This window comes from Anser brachyrhynchus, assembly GCF_964034855.1.
Source record: "Anser brachyrhynchus genome assembly, chromosome: 4".
In the NCBI taxonomy this organism is placed as follows: domain Eukaryota; kingdom Metazoa; phylum Chordata; class Aves; order Anseriformes; family Anatidae; genus Anser; species Anser brachyrhynchus.
The window spans coordinates 21,431,257-21,451,086 of record NC_137698.1 but is presented as its reverse complement, the minus strand read 5'-3'; the positions used below and the strand labels follow the sequence as shown (position 1 = coordinate 21,451,086).

The following is a 19,830-nucleotide window of genomic DNA, read 5'->3' as shown; positions in this document are numbered from 1 at the left end:
TTTGCACTCTTTTTTTGCTTTCATTCCTGCCTGTTGCCATAGCCTAGGACTTATCAATGGTTAAAGGGTCCAATGAAGCGAGAATCAGGGGCTTCATGTCTGCCCGCTGGCCAGGTGGGTGAGGTCTGCTGCAGCTTCAGCCTCCTCAAAGACAGCACTCCGCATTAGTGAGTCCGAATCCATGAACAAAAGGAGAATTCATGTGTTTCAAAAAGAATTAAAAATTCAGGCCAGCCTTGGAAAATAGGCCAAAGGGATGGAGTTACTGTGCTGAGACATAGGAGAGGGGCTGACCGAATTGCTTCACCTCTCTCTGCCCTGTTTCTTCAGCTATAAAATAGAGATAGAGATAGAAACCTTTCCAGTGCCAACCAGGATGAGGAAATCCCGATATCTATTTATAATTTTTGGGTGCAATCTTTGAGTGCCACCCAGGTCCTGATGTGTCAGGGGCTGCAGGGGTGCTGGGGCAGGGGCCATGGGGCCATGGGAGGAGTGGGATGCCCAGGGTGCCACAGTGCGTGCCAGGACTGTGACACCCAGCTGGGGCAGCCCCACTTGTTCCCCTGGTGGGGACGGGGATGGTGGCATCGTACCTGGCCCGTACGCGAGGAAGATGCCTCTCATCTCCATGAGCTCGTTGTCGTAGCCATGCCAGCCGTTCTGCCAGGCCTCCCTCTTCCCCGTGCCGTTCTCCCAGAAGGGCAGCTTGTCCCTGCTCTGGTAAAAAACAGCAGGGCACGTTAGTACCATGGCGTGCCACCCTCTGCCACCGTGTGCCACCACGTGCTGCACTACCCCACGGGGTTAAAGCAAGGAGGTCCCTTCCAGGGAACGCGGGCTCAGGTCCAAGGTGCTCCCTTTGCTCTCTTCCTTCCCCCTGTCTCTGGCGTGGACAAGTTTTGTCTTCCTGCTCTAACGATTTGTCATCATAATTCTTGTTTTTCTTTACCCAAATTACACTCCTAAGCCATACTTTTAATTTCCTTCCTTAGTCTCTCCTGCTGCATATTAATAGCTCCTGACAGCTAGCTGTAACGGTGTCATTTCCTGCCCCTGTGGAAGAAATGATCCTTAGGGTCCTCTCGAAATCCTGCACCAACCCGTTCTGTGAGTTTAGCTTGTCCCACGGGATGGCAGCCCAGGCAACACTCCGGATATCCCTAAAACTATGGCAGGAATCTCACTCACTAAGACAGCGAACATCATTTGACAGTTCGTTAACCCCTTGTTGTTAATTTCTCCAATGGTTACAGAGCAGGAGCTGCAGTTTCCTAACACCAGGTCTGGACTTCCCGCTCCATCACAGGAGCACAGAAGATGCCCCGGCAGAGTCTCCTGCATCCCACCCCGGGGCAAATGGTGCCACTACCCCTGCCTGGAGCATTGAGTCATTGTCTGATTTTGTTTTCCTCCTCTGCCAGAGAAGGACATTGCCCGTGCACAGGAGCACCGAGGATGGCAGTGATTACAGCTGCGAAGTGCAGCTCTTTCGTCTGCTTTCCATGGGAACCCCTGGAGTATCCCTTGCGTTTCTTTGTGTGTAATAGTCAGCAGATGTAGCAGATAATTGAACAATTTTAGCTGACAAATTAAATCTCTTTCCTTGTCTCCATCTATTCCCTGACAGCGCTCAGAGCAAGCCAAGGAGAAAGCAGACTCATTTCCCTCGTCCTACCGTAGCACCTCCGTACGTGGTGCTCTGCTTGGTGTGGTTCCTGGGAACTCATCATGTTTGGGTAGCGCTGCTCCTCGGAGATGAATGAAGCAGGAGGGGCTGTGACTGGGAGTGATTTTGTGTTATTCCAGCACAGCCTCAGCCCCTGCTGCTGCCCGTCACTGGAGGTGACCAGGAGCAGCATCTCCGACCTGGGAATTGCCACCCCTGCCATGGGGCACCCTGGCTCGTGGTGGGCCCAGGGGCAGGGAGGGCCCAGCTCCTGTGGTCCAGGCACCGACACACAGATGGGCTTTTGCTCCCCCTAGCCCTGCTGGAATAAAACACCTTTCCAGATACGTCCCCTTTGCCTCTCAAAAAAAAAAAAATAGGCAAAGAGTATTAAGAAGAAATGAATCAAACAGCTTACATCTATCAACTAGCCAACAGAGAGTTAAAACATCCTGTGAGGGTGATAGCGAAGAGCTGAATATCCTCTCTGCAATGGCTTGGGCAGGGAGTATAATAGAAGGCTCAATTATTGCTTAAAAAATATGACAGGAAACTTTCATTTTCACATCCCATTCATGGATAATGAAAACGTACTGAGGATAAGGAAAATCTGACAGAATTAATGAGAGGACATTCTTGAAAATCAGAAACAATGGGAAGGAATGGGCTGAGAGACAGAAATAATTACCATAGCAGCAGTGTTTGCTGCACTGTTATTAAGGTTTGTCAGAGTTTCAATGATTTTTTAAAGAGCATTTTTTACAGAATATGTAAAAATGTTCTGTGTTGAATTTCATACTGTACAAAAGAATTAAGTTATAGTTTTTCAAAAAAATTTCAGCAAAAATGTTTCCGATGCTTTCTTTACTAGTCTGAATCTTAACTGTAGCTTTTTTGTATGTATTTTAACCAGAGGTGTGGTGCTCATCCATCTGTACCCCAAAACAACTGGGCTTTTTTAGATATGTATTTTTATTTAACTGTGGAAATCCCTGTCCTGAAGTCAGGTTAGTTAGCGAGAACTGTGGCAGCGTGGGCCATCTTGAGCAAAGCCAGGTGAACAACACCTCTGAGGGTGGTGCAGGAAGATGCTCAGCTGAGTTCCCATGAACTGTAAGGCAATATGGCCTAACGACCATGCTGAGACATTAAAAGATAAAGAACGGGACTCCTTGGCTCTGTCACCATGTTGCTGACAACGTAACCTCTGAGCTGTGCTGGGATGCAATTGATGTCTGCAATGTGGAGGTGATCAGCAGAGATACAAGTACAAAATCATGATGATGACAATAATAATAAGGTATAATAATAAGTTGGTATGCAAATCTCTTAATATGCAGGTCTAATTGATTGTCTGCCTAACAGGCTCTCAGGATTGCCATGTGCGCACTGGATATCTCTGAGGAGTAAACCCACAGTCTGACTCGTTTTGTGGATGGAAGGCCTGTGGGAAATGGGGTGTTTTTAGAATAGAGTCTGGTGGGTGGGAAGACAGGCAAAAAGAAAAGTAGTAGAAGTACCGCTGAATGGAGGGACAGTAAGATCTTGAAATGGGAGCAATCATTTCACATCTGTCAAGAGCAGAACTGAGAGGATGGTAAATTGGCAGGGGGAAGAGGAGTAAATCAACATGACCATAATGGAAAATACAAAAAGTCCTTTTAAGGAACCGTCTTAACTTCGTAACTTTTTCTAGCTTCAGCACAGGTGTCATGTCTTTAGGATCTTTCAAGCACACAAACATTTGATGTGAGCACTGCAGTCAGCACAAGTAAATGATGTAATACTTTGACTCAACGTCTAGCACAAAATTATACATTCTTCTTTCTGCGTTCATGCATTGCACCTTTTCACATTAATGTCTTTTGCTTCTGTACTTTACCTCTACTATGAACCATCCCTTCTCAGCAACAAGGGTTAGAGGAGAAACAAATTTTCCTTTTTTGTAGAAAAACCTCTCTGGAATATCCTGTATGTTATAAACATCCATGTGTTCTGCAGCTTTCAATTTTTGATATATCTGCAAAGAAAACAAATGTTAGGACACCATACGGCTATAAAGAGCATGTGCACACCTATGGGTCTGTAGATACACCTGATTTTTTTAAATGGCTAATCCCCTTTAATGGGTAATCACCAGTACATTTAATCTGTGACTTCGCCAGTTGTAAGGTGAAAAAATCTCCTTATAGGTTTTTGGATGTTCTGAAAACTTGGGACATAAGCACATAGAAAACCATGACCGTAGGTATTATACACACTTACAGTACAAGCACTCACAAATGTATGCATGTGATTATATAGACATACAGACACAGAAAATGAAACCAAGGGAAACCATAAACTAAGTGGTGAAAAGAAGGGTGCTCAAAGGCATGAATTGGCAGATGAGGAAAAGGGATATTCTCTTCTTCCCTCCTTGTGCTCGAGTGAACAATTAATATCACCTTGCCTTGGTTTCTTATACTTAACCTCTCTATCCCTATCAAAGGGATTGGTAGTGCTTACTTATCTGCTTTACAAGGATGCTGTGAGATTAATCAGTCAATGCCTGCAGCTTTGAAGGTGCACAATGCTGTGCTGGTGGCCTATTAATATTAATCATACCATCTGGAATACAATTACACAAATGTGGTTAAAGCCACAATTATTCAGAAAAATATTTAAAATGCCTAAAGAAGATGTCCATATGCCATAAAGAAGGTCGCTATTGGAGTCCCCAGAGCTTAAAACACTCTTTGCTTATATACAAATAATCTTCAGGAAGAAATAGCTCGATTCTTCAAAGACTGCAACAAGAATGAAAGGTTCTTCACTAGCCTTTTAGTGAAGTCTGCCCTGCATATGTGATGCATTTGTACACATGCAATCTGCATTGTCTAGCTGGGGTGCTTCATGCATGCATCCATCCAGCACTGAAACTCCTGCCCTATATGTGGTCGCCATAAGGAATTAGGATGGGATGGCAGGACTCAGCCCGACCATCTCACTAGAGAGTGGTCATTGTGTTTCGCCAGTACTTCTGGTGCTTCAAAATGGCATAACTCTTAAATCTGATACCACTACGTTATGATACGATCTAACTCCTGAACAGGGCTTTTCAAAGTGAATTAGAATAGTGGAATCTGGCTCGTGGGAAAAAGAAAAATTAACTTAATTTTACTTAAAGTAGCAACACTCCAGTAAGAAGTCCTAAAAAGAAATAAAGGAAGAAAATAAAACCATGATGTGAGACATTGCATTTTATTCTCTTTGGGGATATTAGGCTGTTTAATGAAAGAGAAGCATGTGCTTAAGAGCTTTGTCAGGAAAAAAAAAAATGTCAGTGTGAAGTGGCAATTTATACTTGTCCTCGTTCGACGGTCTTGCCTACAAAACTAGAGACTGATGAGTTAAGGCTGAGGAAGACATATATAAACTCTGTAGTACCCTGCAGGAACTTTGAGTGATAGACTTACACGTGCCTCTAAGACAACTGTCAGTCCCGGCACTAATTTAAAATGTTTGTGATATTCCAGCTGTACAATTACTAGAGAGCCTTTTTGGGTGCGATTGGCAAGTGTTCTCTTCAAAGAATCATATGTCCTATGATGTACTGGAATTAGCTAAAATATAATATAGAGAAAAAAAAATCACCTGGAGTGTGGACTGCCTGTTTTGTACATCCACTCATCTCTATTTTGAGGACAGCAAAATAGACTTCTCAAGCACTGGTTTCTAGTTCAACTATAATTCACTAGTGTATTAGTTACAGATGTTGCATTTTCATTCTTTTCAAGTGGTTTCCATATTTCTTTCTGTATTGTTTTAATTTGCTCCTCAAAATCCTGCAGTTCTAGCCTTGGGCTTTTATAAGGGATTTAACCCAACATGCTTATTCATCAGAATTCTTCAAAGGAGAATGTTGTAAAAATGGGCTTTTTTGGTAATTCTGGTCTAATTGAGTTAATTCCTCAAACTCTGTGGAAGCTTACTGGAATAAGAATGCCTGACCTCTTCCAGATCATTTAAAAATCCCAGCTAATGAGTCAATAAATTGACTAATATATATAACATTTCAAAAACAGATTTTGAGCTAAAATCTTCTAGCTATTTATCAAAAGCACATAGTGGTGGGGGTTGAAAGCACATATCTGTGCCAAATAATAGTGAAAGATTATGCTTTTGATTTGTCTGGTGTGAATTCTCTTCAGAAACCTTTGTTACAAGAGTGCAAAGTGATGGGATTAACGTGTGGCTCCTGAGAAGAACCCCAGGCTGATTTCTGCACACATCTCTGAGAACCGAATTTAGACATTATAACCAAACAAAAGAAACAATTGTCATAAAACCCAAGAAAACGTGAAATAAATCAATACTAATAAACTGTACTTACCTCTGTATGCTTCTCTGGAACTGGCCAAAGGCTGACAACAGGACCCCGGTCCTTCATTTGAATGGTATCACTCATATTGATGTAGTTCTTCAGCTCAATCACTTTGTCCGTCCACGAGATGTCCGTCATCCCGTGGTCAGAGAAGAGGAGGACGTTGACACCATTCTGAAGGCCCTTGCTCTGTGGAGTGAGTGGCAAATTTTAAGCCTCATTTGACCTCCTCTGATTTTAGTGGAAGTCCACCAGAAGGAGCGTGGCTGCAAATATCCTGCAGTGAGCTTGGCCACCACTTGTAACAACAGCTGTCCGCTCTCACTTGCTGCCCTGGGGGAGTCTCAGAGGTTAGCACCAGGGAGAGATTTGGCAAAATAGACCCTGTTCCCTGCTAAGTAAGCAGGGAACATCCTAGCCCCACAAACTGGTTGTACCGCTCGGTCTTGGGCAGGATTTTATCCAACTGTTTGTTATCTGTAGGTCAAAATGGTTGTGGAAGAGCAACTTTGTCACGGTACCACCTGTAGCAAAGGCCTTCCCTCTTCCCCTCCCAAACACAGCCACTTGGCATTACAGCTCTTATGATTTAGTGAAGGTAGAAATATATTTTCCTCTCCTCACTGAAGCATGTAGAAAACTCTAATGTGTACTTATCATTGTGAAAAGAGAGCAGAAATATTCACAGAATTGACATTTACCCGAAGGCTTGATATCGTCTCTTTCTCACCGCAAAATTGTTTGCATAGCATTTTTTAAAACAAAGTTTCACATACAGAGTTCTGAGTGGTACTATAAAAACTACCATAAAAGTTAATTGCCTGATTCAACAAACCTTACAAAACAAGTAGTTTTGATTCATTCGCCTGCCATAAATTCCAGCCAGCAACACAGGTTATAAACAGAGCAACACATATATTGGTTTATGGCTTCCTGGGGCTATTGGGGTAATAATCCACTAGGAGGATTATAACGCCATCTCTGAAAATAAGAATCAGGGGAATGGTGTATTAACGTCCACGTGATATCAATAGCCTCTCTTTCTGAGGAAATAAAAATTTACAGCCAATGCATCCAATTAACAGGCATTAAATAGGCTCTTCATAGTGCCACAAAAAGCAGTTTTTAGAACTTTTCAAACACTGTGTTATGGTCTCAATTAATTACCATTTTTGAAAAGGTCTCTCTAAAAACTGTTGTAATGGCAAAATTACTGGCACTTGGGGAAGAGACACACAAAGTTTTGGGGCTCTGAGATGACAGGCGCACAGTGAACAGCAGATGCTGGTACTTTGATCACTACAGAACGGGTAGTGAGGATTGTAGCATATGGAAAACCAAAATCATAGAATCATTAAGGTTGGAAAAGACCTCCAAGACCATCTGGTCCAGCTGTACCCCTACCACCAACATTACCCACTAAACCACGTCCCTATGTACCACATCCAACCCAGCCCCCAGGAGCTCGGTTTTCTGACATCACTGACCTTGATCTGGGTGATCATGTTGCTCAAGGCTTTGTCCACCTCCTTCAAAGCACTCTTCCGCTGCTCGGACGAAGGGCCGTAGTGGTGGCCTTCCACGTCGATGCGCTCGTAGTACACTGCGGCCATTTCGGCACTGCCATTGCTGGAGGTTGGAGGGAAGGGAGGAAGAGGCTGATGTACATGGGCCTAGGAGCCCTGATGTACAGGCCCAGGAGCCTTCCCCTCCTGGCTGATGGAGTTACCAGTGCACTCTTCACTCGGACTTAGAGCCAAAAATATCCCAGAGGAACATTGTCTGCTTCCAGCCTCTGCTTTTCTACCTGCTGTTGACGGCTGGGCTTCTTATTCCCACCCAGAGGCACCTGGGTTTGCTTGAGACTCACATTGGAGGTGCCAGGTAGAGACTGTCATGTCACAGGCTGTCCTGGGAGCCCTCTGCTACGTCTTCAACTTAAGAAGATGGCTATTCATTTAATGACAAAGAAAGAGCCAGAAGAAATACTGATTTCTTCTTCCACAGGTCATTCCCCTTTTAAAAGGATTGTGGGAGTTACAAGTAAAATGTGGTTTAATTAAGGTTTGGCACTTCTGGCTTTCTCCTGTGTGAGGCCTTCCAAACTACCCAGGTCAACTCAGGACAGGCTCTTCCATAACTTTGCAGAAACCCATGTGCTATGAATTGGGATGAGATTTTAGACAGGGTTTTTATTTCTTCTGACCAATGAACAGAGGAAAACCAGGGTAATCTCAGAGTTGAACAGGGTTAGTTAGTCACACATTTCTGCACTGAATGTCCTCAGCCCAATTAGTAAGGGTAGCACATGCATCAGTGCTTAATTACATTTTCATGACCACTGTACAATTCACTGCAAACCTTCCTGAGAGCAGTCGTGTGGATAAAATCACAAATTCATGCTCATGAAGTTCAAACAGTCTTTTTCTACCGTACTTAATATGTGCCAGGGTGCACCATCCATAAGATATGCCCAGATTCAGATCAAGATCCCTACAAAAAGATGTTTGTGTGGTGTTCTGACGGGTCTGGCTTCTCTTACTAAAGACTTGCCAGTAGTCTGGGGTAAGGAGCGAGACAGAAGAAAAAAAATCAGAGGTGAGGAAGAAAAAAATCAGAGGTGAGGAACTGGCTGAATGAAATTAGGACCTATCATTTTACTTGTGAGCTTGCTAAAGGCCTCTAAAGAGGCGTCCTGTAGGCAGCTGAATGTCTCTGCCTTGGGAATTTCTCCACTGCTCACCGCAGAGCAGTGCTCCTTCTCACTCCTCATGACTTTAAAACCATTCAAGTGAAGCAGCCCTTCCCTTCCCCTTCATTTCATTTTAATTGTTACTTTCCATCTATATTAGGGACAAATTAGTTTCTGAAATTTAACCCTGTAACTTCTGTGCTGCATAAACTCTCACTGAACCTATTGAAGCAGTTTTCTTCTGCTGCAGTGCCTGTGTTATTTCTCTGCTTAGACTGCTTTGTCTTCTCACCTGTAACTAGAAGATCATTTGATCCAGATAAAAATATTCATAATCATCATGCCTTTTTCCTCTTCCTTGCCCTGCTGCAGGCAGGGAGCTCAGTTCAGAGGAAAGGGAGCCAGGCAGAAATTCAAGAGGGGATGCTGTGCAAATGGAAATGGTTCAGGGACTGAGCCTCCCACAGCTCCAGCACGATCTGTGGGGTTTTGGCTCTTCGGAAGGCTGTAGCTGAAGTTTACTGCAGACATCATGGTAACTGGGATTTGCTCTCTTCCTGAAATTTCCAGCTTTTACTTCTTGTGAGCTGCCCTACTGACTTTCGTGTGTCCCTGCCCTTTTCACTGAAGGCAGCAGCAAGCAGCCTTGTGACTCCGGGTGAATTAGCTATTGAAACTTTTTCAGTGGACTCCAGCTACCCAAAAAAGCAGCTTGAAGGGCTGGAGCTTTTAGCAGTTTGTGCCTTGCTTTTAATTGTGTTCACAGTTACAAAGCTGCAACCCTTCCTGAGCAGCCTTACGCATCTTCCTTCATAGAGACCCAGGCAGGAAGCTTCAAGCATATCCTGACCCACCCCCAAATGATACCCAACCAAAAATCTTTCTGTGGTAATTCTGTGTTTCTTCCAGAAATCAGGTCTGGTTTCTGTATTCAGTTTCCCATTCCCTTCTTCATTCACTGAATTACAACTTTTGCATAAGTTCCATAAAAGCTTCCTATGGCACATATGAGCTCCTCATGTCACGTGCAGATAACTTTCCTAAAATGTCAACTAAATCATTTCAGGATCAAATATCTCACACGAGACAGCTTCTCTCTAAGCCCCATGCTGTAAACAACACTGTGATTTGTGAGCACCTGTGCAGCAGGACCCCGTGTGCAACTGGGAGCAATGTCCCCAACAGCTCCATCATCATTTTGGAGACAAACAACACTCAGCATCCGAATACTAGACTTTTCAGATTGAACTGGATAAATGATGGAACCAAAAAGGTTTTAAAAGAGGAAGCTGAGTTATAGCAAAGACAAGGCATAGGCTACGCACGTGGTGGTGTAGTTTCAACAAACCTAATCTTCCCCGATTTTACAAGCTACTCGGAACTCTCCCTTTGTTAACATTTGGATGAGAGATGGTGCAGCTGGAAAACTGGATACAGAGCACGCTGTTTTTCTAGGAGACATCAGAGAGATATATTCCCATAATACTCATATTTGCACAGAATTAATGCCTGCTCCAAAAGCATTGTACCTAAGATGTTCTAAAATGCAGAAGGAGCCAAAACATTGGTCTTGTAAACAAGGGACTGGAGCTGAATTTCCAAATTTCCTAATTCCTAGGAGCACTCTCTGAATCTCAGCATTTCAAAGTCTGCTATTGCAGGTCAGTTAAGAGATTCTCACAGCCTGATATTGGAGTTTTTTGAAACAGCAAGGAAAAAACAGTAAGCTGGGTTGTCTCCTCTGTGTTGTAATCTACACATGAAAAAAGGAACACAAATTTCCCTCTAATCTTAATGTAACTGCCTGTTCCCCTATATGAACGTGTTTCTTTGACAATATTATGAACCAGCCTTGGACCCCATCTTCCTATGTGGGAGCCAATCCTGAAAACTGTCCTACAGAAAGGCTGATAATAAAACCAAATATTTACCCTTGGGGAAGGAAACACCACACTGCAGAGTTTTAATGACGTACCGGAAAGACTCGAGAGCGTCACTGATAGCATCTGCAAAGTTTTTGTCTGTCGGGACACTGAAGTATTCGCGGCAATAGCTTGGTCTGACTCCAAGGATTTCGACCTCACAACCTACAAATGAAAAATGTGCTAAGTTTTGCAGTTTCATTACAGACCCCACGGTGTGGGGTCCAAGTTCACAGTAAATTCCTTGTGACATGACTTACCTTACACCTTCTGTGCTGGAAACTTTGTGGTTGGGAACGGAAAAGGGGAGAGGGGTATTTTGGATGAGTGCTTTTAGCAAAGTGAACATTGGATCCTTTTATTTCCCTCTTTAAAAGGAGGTCTCTGTGTGACCTTCCCAGAACAAAGCTCTGATGGCCTCATGGCAGACCCTTTCCACCTAAATCACTTGGTTGTTTTGATCTTAACTACTGCGGCCCTGTATCCTCACCCCCAGACTTCCAACATAATAGATTTAGATATTGTTCCCTCAAAGTTCAGCAAATACTTTCCACTTAGACACACTGTATCTTACATCATAATATCCTCTATAAGCTGTATTTTATTATGTGATTCTGGCACTCCACTATTAAATCTGTTTCCCAGGAGGTCTTGTTAAAACAGTATAAACCAATTACCTCTCTTGGTAACTTGCAGCCTTCCTTGCAAAATACAGTCCAGAAATTTGTGGCAACAAATCCTACAGGAGAACATGGCCCTGAACACACAAAAACTTGTTTTTGTGGTTTTCTGCCCTTTTGCTCTCTGGATACTGTGTGCTGCTGAATAGCATTAATATTTAAAAGAACAGTGCTTTCACAAACACTGGATTCATGTGAATTATCTTTAGAGAACCCTAGAGTCCTCCCATCAGTTATGCATTTTCTGCTGTGTTGCTAGGGCAGAAGGAAAAAAAAAGAGATCTTTCGGAAAATGGACTCTATACAGCAGTACAGTCAGGTCAAAAAGGCAATTCTAAGCAATACCCTGAATATGCCAACATTTGGGTCGCTTTGCCTCTCCTTTGGGCTGGAAGAGAGAGGCATTATGGACTGTCAGAAACTGACATTACTTGAGAGGAGTTAAGGTCGCGTAGGAGGTGTAAGTCCAGAGAGGGCAGTAGGGCAAGCAGAGCTACTTTCAGAGGTGTTTTGCAGTGGTTTGATCACTGGGACACTCAGTAAAGAGAATTTGCCTGTGTCATGCATTTCAGCCTGTGTGAGCTCATACTGCTGAGATGCAATACTGGGATACAGGGAAAAGCAAACATCTTGCAAAATAAGCTGACCAAGAGACTTGGCATTGCAGCGGGAGTTGCAATAAGCAATTACGAGTAATGTAGTATTGCAACAGATGAAATATCATGAAATATCATGCCTTTGGCTTTGTCCGATTTAGGATAGCAAACATCTCCTATTTGCTCTTTCTATTTAGGCCAAGATTTGCTGAAAATAGGCCTTCAGTGACTGCACAGACAGCCTACTTTTGGGAATCTGATGCTTATGAATACTGCCAAAGCAGCTGACAAGTTTGAAGATAGACACACAGTTTACATGCTGAAATGATAGGTGACCCATTTCTAAAGGATTTACCTCTAGCCCAGTTTCTTCTGCTGCAGTGGCCATTACAACCTTTCACCATATAAATTTACACATCTTCAGCTCTGGCTGAGCACGTGCCTATTAGCAGGTCCATGTAACGTGGTCTCATGCCTCGTATGACATCTGCCTAGCTGGGATTTTAGTCAATGAAATTCCTGCAGTCAGTAGCATAAGACACAGTTGCTCAAATGCGTTCTTCTGCTTGATGTCCTGGGTGCTACCAGCAGCAAAACATGAGTTTTTAGGTGCCTCCAAGGTTGGAGACAACATAGCACTCCTCTGTAGTTTTTGCTAGTATTTCAGGACCAAACTGGAACTTCACGGCTAAATTGTCCTCTGACATTTGAGTCTGGGAAAAGACTGGCTCCAAAGCCATCTTTTGGTAAGGACACATTTGGAAACACAAGGCCAGTCATGATTAAATTGAGAAACGACACCTAGCAGCTTAGTTTGGGTGGATGATTGCTCATAACCAATGACTAATATAATGACTTCGTCTCTTTTTTTCTTCTTCAGATACTGACATCAGATTATAATTTTCTCAGATATCATTCCTCAGAATTACTCGAAAATAATTTTCATTGGCTGCATCAACCTCTTGGGGATCTGAGATATTTTAGTTTCTCTGGTATCTCTATCTTTGCTATTTCTAAATTGTCAAGGGATGAGTGTGAAATAAAAGACTACAGAAGCAGCAACAATCAGAAACAGTTTTTGGCCACTAAGTGTTGGTCTTCAAGCATGCAGTTCATCGACAGTAACACTGAAAATTCAGGCTGCCTAAATTAGATATCAAGAGCTTGTATGTTTTTTGTTGTTGTTGTTTTGGCTTTTTTGTTTGTTTGTTTTTTGTTTTTTTTTGTGTGTTGTTTTGCTTGTTTGCTTGTTTTTCCCTGTAGTGAGCAGGACTTAAGATTGGATTTTCAGTGTTCAGGCTTGTTAAAATTCCAAAATACCGTCCCTGAAGACCCTGCAGTAAATTACATTTTGTCCTGGTAGAGGCCAGGACAGCTGGTAAATTTTCTCATTTAAATATAATGGGAAAGGGCATTTGAAAGGATTTGGAGCCAGACAAAGGGAATGTTAAGTTTTTTCGTGGTACAAATAGATGAGCTGTATTGCTGAGATTTAACATTAAATACCTTTCTGCACAGTTTTATATGACACTAAACCTTTATTTAGAAACCTTAACTTCTGGAGCTGGAATAAGGAGTTCTTTCGCAGTGATATATAGATTCTTCTTTATCTATCTGACATGGAGACTTGAACCTCTGCCAGCTTTAAATTGCATTTCTAAACATTGATTTAATAGTTGGACACTCCATGTCATAACAAAAATGTTTGAAAACTTTCCAGACTAGCTCCATGGTCTGGAAAATGTTGTGTTTAAATGGCAAAAGGTTGGGTTTGGAGGCTTTTTTCCCCTTTCTCTCATTTCAGTATTTAGAAAAGATGTCACTGCACTTCAGCTGAAGCTGTTGCATATGCTGCTGAAAAATGAGACCGTTTGAGGGTATGGGGTTACATCACCCTCCAGGCTGAGTGCTGTAAAGCTTTGACTTTTCTGGTACCACCAGGAGGCTCTTGCGCTCCTCTGGGGCTTCAGCATCTGCTGGGGTGGCAATGCTTCAGACAGGAAACCTGAGTGTGAGACCATGCATTGCACCTCCGATATGGCGTTAGCTATTGTGTTTTACAAAACAATCAAATATTCAGAGGATATATAACTTTTCCCCCAGGAATGCCTCGAAGAGCAGAAAATACAAGATAAACCCACTGTGTTCATCTCTGAAGTGAGACCGTGCTGCCATGAATAAAGCAGGAAAATGTCCCTACAAGCCAAGTGCTTACCACGAGAGCTCGCAGCACAAGCAGTGGCTGAGACACCCAGCACGGTGGTAATTTTTTCTCCTCCGCTCCTAGGGCTAGGACAGGCCATCTGAATTCTGCCCGCACGTGGGCTTTGCTGTGTTTGTGCTGGGCTCACAGATACAGCAGTGATGGCTGGGTGTTCACACCCAGCACCCCTTCTGCTCTGTGTCCCTCTGCGCTGGGGGTTAGATTTTCTAGATTTTGTGCTGGGGATCACTTCCCCAGTCAAATGCCTTTTTAAGAATTAAAGCTTTAAAGTAATAAATCTTGAATTTTTAGAAGGGATTACATGCTTATTATGGAATTAGAAAATGTCTCAAAAATCATATGTGGAAAATTTAATAAATAAATACTATTGCATTTGGAGTAACTTCTGTTTACTCCTGTTACATCTGGACCCCACTGCTCAAAAGGTAACATGTAGGAGCTTGGTAAACTCTAAGGGCATTTAACAGAAAGGGATCCTGCTCTTTTGGTTTTGGTAGCCCTCTGTAGACTGTTACATCTACTAAGTACATAATTATATCTACTCAGTGCAGTTACTTCAATAGTTAAAAATGTCTGTAGTCTGTAGAAACAGGTCTTCTCATCAATTTTTAGAAGAACATTCTTTTATAATTTCTATTTCCAACTATTTGCATTGCTGTTAAGTCACTTGGATGACCCAATAAAATTAGGCTTTTTTGAGGGGTATTCCAAAATACTGTATCTAGTCTGCACCTCCAGTCCTTTGAGCCTGTAAGGCAATATTGCCACCCTTAGATCTTCTTGCTCGTCAGTAATGTAGAAATGCTCTAGCTTTTCAATCTTTTCCATCTTGGTTTGACTCTTCCTTCCCTTTCCTGAGAACTGTGGCTTTTCTCCTGGGACACCATCAGCTGCGTTGCACGGAACGAGCGTGACCAGGCACCCGTGCGTTGGGATGAAGGAGACAGCCTGGCTGGGAGCCCACAGATTGACTCAGCTGCCACTGCCCTGCCCTGTCTCTGGCTGTATTCAGTACAGCTCTTCTAACATACGGTCCTCTAGTCTGCAGTTGCATAAGTCAACATTTGCATACTGCTGAAGTAGCATTGTTGGAAGGTCAAGAAGCAAAGAAGGTGGATACCTTGCATGGGACTTGGTCTGGCTGCACAGCTGAACTGTTTATTTCCACATGGCTCCCTCAATGGACAGCCTAAGGATATACTCATATTTTTTTAAAGAGACTCATTATTATACACCCCTAGGGATTTCAGCACTCCAACGCCCAAAAAAAACAGGAATGGCAAGGCCAAGTCCCTCCAGATGAATGGCTCAAACCTAGAGCAGCTGTGACCTCTGATGAGTTAATGATGAAGAAAGACAACAGTGCTCACTGCAGGTCACCAAAAGATGCTTAGCTTTCAGCTGGATTTTGTTGCCCAATGAAAGTAGATTGCTTTCATTTCCCAGCTACTGCTTTCCAGGTTAAAAAAAAAACAAACACTGGGGGAGGATGGTTAGTTATTCTTTGACTTCGGTCAGCGACATAGTCTACTGCATTGCTCTGTGAATCTTTTGGCACAACAGAGGCTAGAGGTGGGCAGGAGGAAGGAGCAGTCTGTGGAGGAGGAGATGCTCCGCAAGCCAGCACTGTCCCTGAAGGTAATGTTTGGAGGAACATTACCCCCAGTGACAACTCAGTCTTTTCCTTTCTCAGGATATGCAAACTGCTATGCCCTAAGAAAATTCATTTCCTTAAGTGATTAGTAATATACTTGTAATTCTTGTCTGTATTTCAGAACTGTAGTGTATGAAAAAGCCATCCTATGGAGTATGGAGTGTTTAGATGTAAAGATACACCATTAACTAGTAGTAAATTTTGACATACTGACCTGGCCAGTAGTACATGAAAACGTTCTTTTTTTCTTTCGTCATTGTGACCCACAAAGGCTCCGATCCATTCCACCAGAGAGGCAGCAGGCTTTCTTTATTCACGCCAATATCGAAAGATACGTTAGTCTTTGGGTCCCACATGTAGTTTCCAATCATCTGATGGACCTCACAGTGGCGACCTTCAGGGAGAGACAAAAAAAAAAAAAAAAAGAGCATAGTCTGTTTTGTATTCTCCAGCAGAAGGATGCCACCAGCTGCCACTTGCTTAAGACCACCCAGCTGAAAAGATGTGAATTGAACTGAGGAACGCCTTACTGTGTAACTACTCGTATGGTTTTCTAGACTCGGCTACCTTTCATTGAGGTCCTCTAGGTAGCAGTCCATGTCCCCCAGTTTGGCCACCTAAAAGCTAGTTTTGGAAGCTGTGTTCCCTTCACAGTCGATAAAGACACACCTCCAGAAAGCAATTCATGCCATCCCAAGACAGGCATCTAATGTATCTGGGAGGAGTTCTCTGGAGGAGCATGTTGCTCTCTATTAACTGCACAGAGAGATTGTGTAATTAGCTCCGCCTGAGACAGCCAAATTTCAGAGGCCTGAAGCCAGAAGAGACGGATCCGACGGACCCATGGCCCACACAACACACCGTGCACAGTCCACATGAACCGACTGCTGTTGTGCCACACCAACAGGCTGCCGTAGTGCCACACGCGCGGCTGGAGTCTGGCTCCCTCTCCGCCTGCAACGTCTGCCAAGTCCGAGGCTATTTTAAGGCAGCCACCCACGTTCAGCCCCTGAGGGCTGCGGGAAGCAGTCTGCAAACAGGAAGGGATAAAAGCACGATCTGGAAACACAGAATGGATTTTGGGAAACTTGCATTTCCCCTCTCCTTCACCTAACACTTAGCATACGCTGCATAGTGCAGACACTTAAAAAAAAAAAGAAGTGTAGCAGCACTCAGAACAGGGTCAAAATAATAAAAAGCAAGGCCACAGGCCTTCAAGTGGCCTAAAAGCTGAGTCTGCCTTGCAGCTTGCAGGGCGTAGCTGGGTTAAGCTGCCCTCTCCATCCTTGCTCTGTGCTGCCCTGTCACACAAGGTATGCCATGAGACTTGTTCTGTCACGAGAACTACGCAAGATGCCCTGTGCTCCTGGCATATACCTTAGGTGCAAGCCACATATACGCAGGAGATTGGGCCAGAAGGTCCAAAGGTGCGACCAGGCTGAGGCTCTCCCTAACTATCTGTTGGAAGGATCCCCCTCTCCCCTTTGAAAAAAAACCCATGGGCCACACTGGTTTTCCACATATAAGCTAGAGGGATGTTTTGTTGTCATTGCCAGAAGAGAAGATACAGTATTTCAAGAGTTAACCTGCAGGAGAGTTAATAAAAATCGAAAAAGAAATGTTGAAGATTAAGTTGTACTGGAAGTTCACAATTTCCTCGTCTTAAAAAGCAGCGGCTGATGTATGTGTGAGACACTGTCATCATTACCCAGTGAGTCATGATATTGCAGGCATCCAAATAACAGACTTTGATTACTGTGAGAACAAGCGTGGTGAGCAGAACTGAAATAACCTCGGGACGCTTGTTTTAAAAAGGCATCGTTTTGAGCAGAGGACTCCATATACTTTGTGTACATGTGACCTTGAAAAGGATTTTGAAAATCTCCTTCCCTACTATGAAGTATTTCAATTATGCAGAACATCTCCTCCTCCCCAGAGGAGTAGTCCCTGTTTGTGGCAGTCACTATACGCCATATTAAAACAAACAGGCTTAATTTAAGAAAACTGGTGGACTGGAGGGGAAGTAATCTGTCCTCCTTAGTCCGCCAAGAGCTTTCTTCATTATAAGTCTAAAAAGAGCTAGTAGGAAGCCTCTGTAGTGCATCAAAAATGCAACCTTCCTACTCAGATGACAACCCTGTCTCTTCAGGCGCTTGAAATCCATGTACTCCTGAACATATATCAACCTGCTAAACTGCAGGGCAGGCAACTACTGCCAGCCTGGGAAACCTGCAGGTCAGTGCTGAAGCTGTTAGGTCACATATCTCCATTTGATGTACAGTGCAGTTTTCATATAAAAGCAATAAGCTCCAGCTGCTTCTGATGTCAGCTCCCTATAGGATTTATGGACTCCTGTCAGTTTGCTCACCTCTTTAAGGAACAGAGCAGATTGTTCTTTGTAGTGTTTTTGGGAAGTTTAAGTATGTGTGTGCAATAATACAGAGGACAGTAGTCTTCTGATCACCACATTAGACAAGTCCGTTCTTCTGTAGACTCCAATCCTTCTTATATTGAAAAAGAAGCCTACAAGTCTGTAAGGCATCAATTTTCATTTTAGACATCACTTTAAGAGAAATGTGATTCAGTCGCTATTTTGTAAAAATACGCAGTGTGAGCTGGACTCCAAAGCACTTCTATATGCTGATAGCTGTGCTCCTGGAGAAACCCTACAGCAATAAGCAATTGTGATATGCACACAGCACAGAGCACAAAAAGATTCCAACTGACCATAGCTTATTGTAAGATAAGGTATAAATATTTTTCAAGTTCACAGGTTCACAGGGCCAGGAGGGAGCATCAGATGAGCAGATGTGACCATATAACGTTGCCTAAAGCCATTGACCTCTGCTTGCCTGAAGCCTGGGTCCCAGGAAGACCTTGGACCTCCTTGGAAGACATCAGTAACCAACAAATCAATATCTTCCTTGGGTTGCTCTTCCCAATATTTATCATCTCTAAGCACTGTTGAGAAAGTATGCCTAATTTGATTTTTGTCCTGTGTTAATAATCTTCAGCCATGGCTTTTCCATGCCTTGCTCACTAGATTAAAACCCCCTCAATAGCTGGCATTTCTCTCCCTGAAGACACCCATACACAGCATTAAGGTCACTTCTCAAACTTCTTTTGGGTCACCTGTGCAGCCTGAGTCCTTTGCATCCTCTGTTGCATGTTATTTCCTCCAGCCTGAGGAGACAACCTCTGGTGATCTCCTTTTTATGATTGTCAAAATATCAACATGATATTAGAGAGTCACCATAGCATGCTGAATTTATTACTACTTCCATTATGGCAACTTTCTTCTGTAATCAAACATTAACTTTAGAGTTTCAAAAGTAGAAACAGGGCAAAATGCAAATGCAGTAAAAATAAAAAATAAAAAAATCCCCTCCTCAAGCAACAGAGAAAAACAAAGAGGGTATAGTTCCCAGGAGTATGATAACTGCTGCATCCTTCTGGAAGAGAGCCAGCAAAAGCATTTGCACGTCTTCGTGCTGCAACTCACTTGCACACTACACTTTTTCCATCATTAGCTTTGTCTAACCCCCTTTCCCATGTCTCCAGGCACTTCTGTCAGCATTCAAATGAATCTATGTAAAACAAAGATTAAAAACAAAACAAAACAAGAACAACAACAACAACAAACACACACAACATGCAACTGGTTGGCTGCCCAGAACAACAGCACAGCAAACACTGGTGGCTGTGTACCCTACATCAACTGCAGGTGAGATTTGGAAAGCAGAGCGTGTGCTCCTGTAGCATTTGCCCACTTCTGAATGGGCTCTTCCTGATCTCAGTGCTCCACTTCTCAGCATGGTCCTTCAGTAGCTGCAAGCACAGTGCGTGGGATCTCCAGTAGGTACGATAAATCATACAGAGACCACCTGCATCTAAATCTGCCAGAGAAAATGCTCTTCTGAGATTCTCAATGATCCTTTCTTTGAAAGAGAGGCAGCATGGGACAGATGTGTGAAGCTGTACCTGGTGCCCCGGGCAACAAAACAGAGGTAACTCATCTCTGCACTGA

General features: G+C 43.3%; 1 protein-coding gene across 1 annotated transcript in view; it reads right to left on the bottom strand.

Moving 5' to 3' along the window:
• Positions 1 to 19,830, bottom strand: part of ENPP6 (ectonucleotide pyrophosphatase/phosphodiesterase 6) — a 30,003-nt gene that overhangs the window by 1,823 nt on the left and 8,350 nt on the right. The window contains exons 2-7 of the mRNA XM_080589903.1: positions 16,018 to 16,197; positions 10,703 to 10,814; positions 7,523 to 7,664; positions 6,045 to 6,224; positions 3,552 to 3,689; positions 597 to 720 (exon numbers count right to left, since the gene is read on the bottom strand). Of these exons, the coding sequence (XP_080446029.1) occupies positions 597 to 720; positions 3,552 to 3,689; positions 6,045 to 6,224; positions 7,523 to 7,664; positions 10,703 to 10,814; positions 16,018 to 16,197 (876 nt within the window). The remainder of the gene's footprint in view (positions 1 to 596; positions 721 to 3,551; positions 3,690 to 6,044; positions 6,225 to 7,522; positions 7,665 to 10,702; positions 10,815 to 16,017; positions 16,198 to 19,830) is intronic.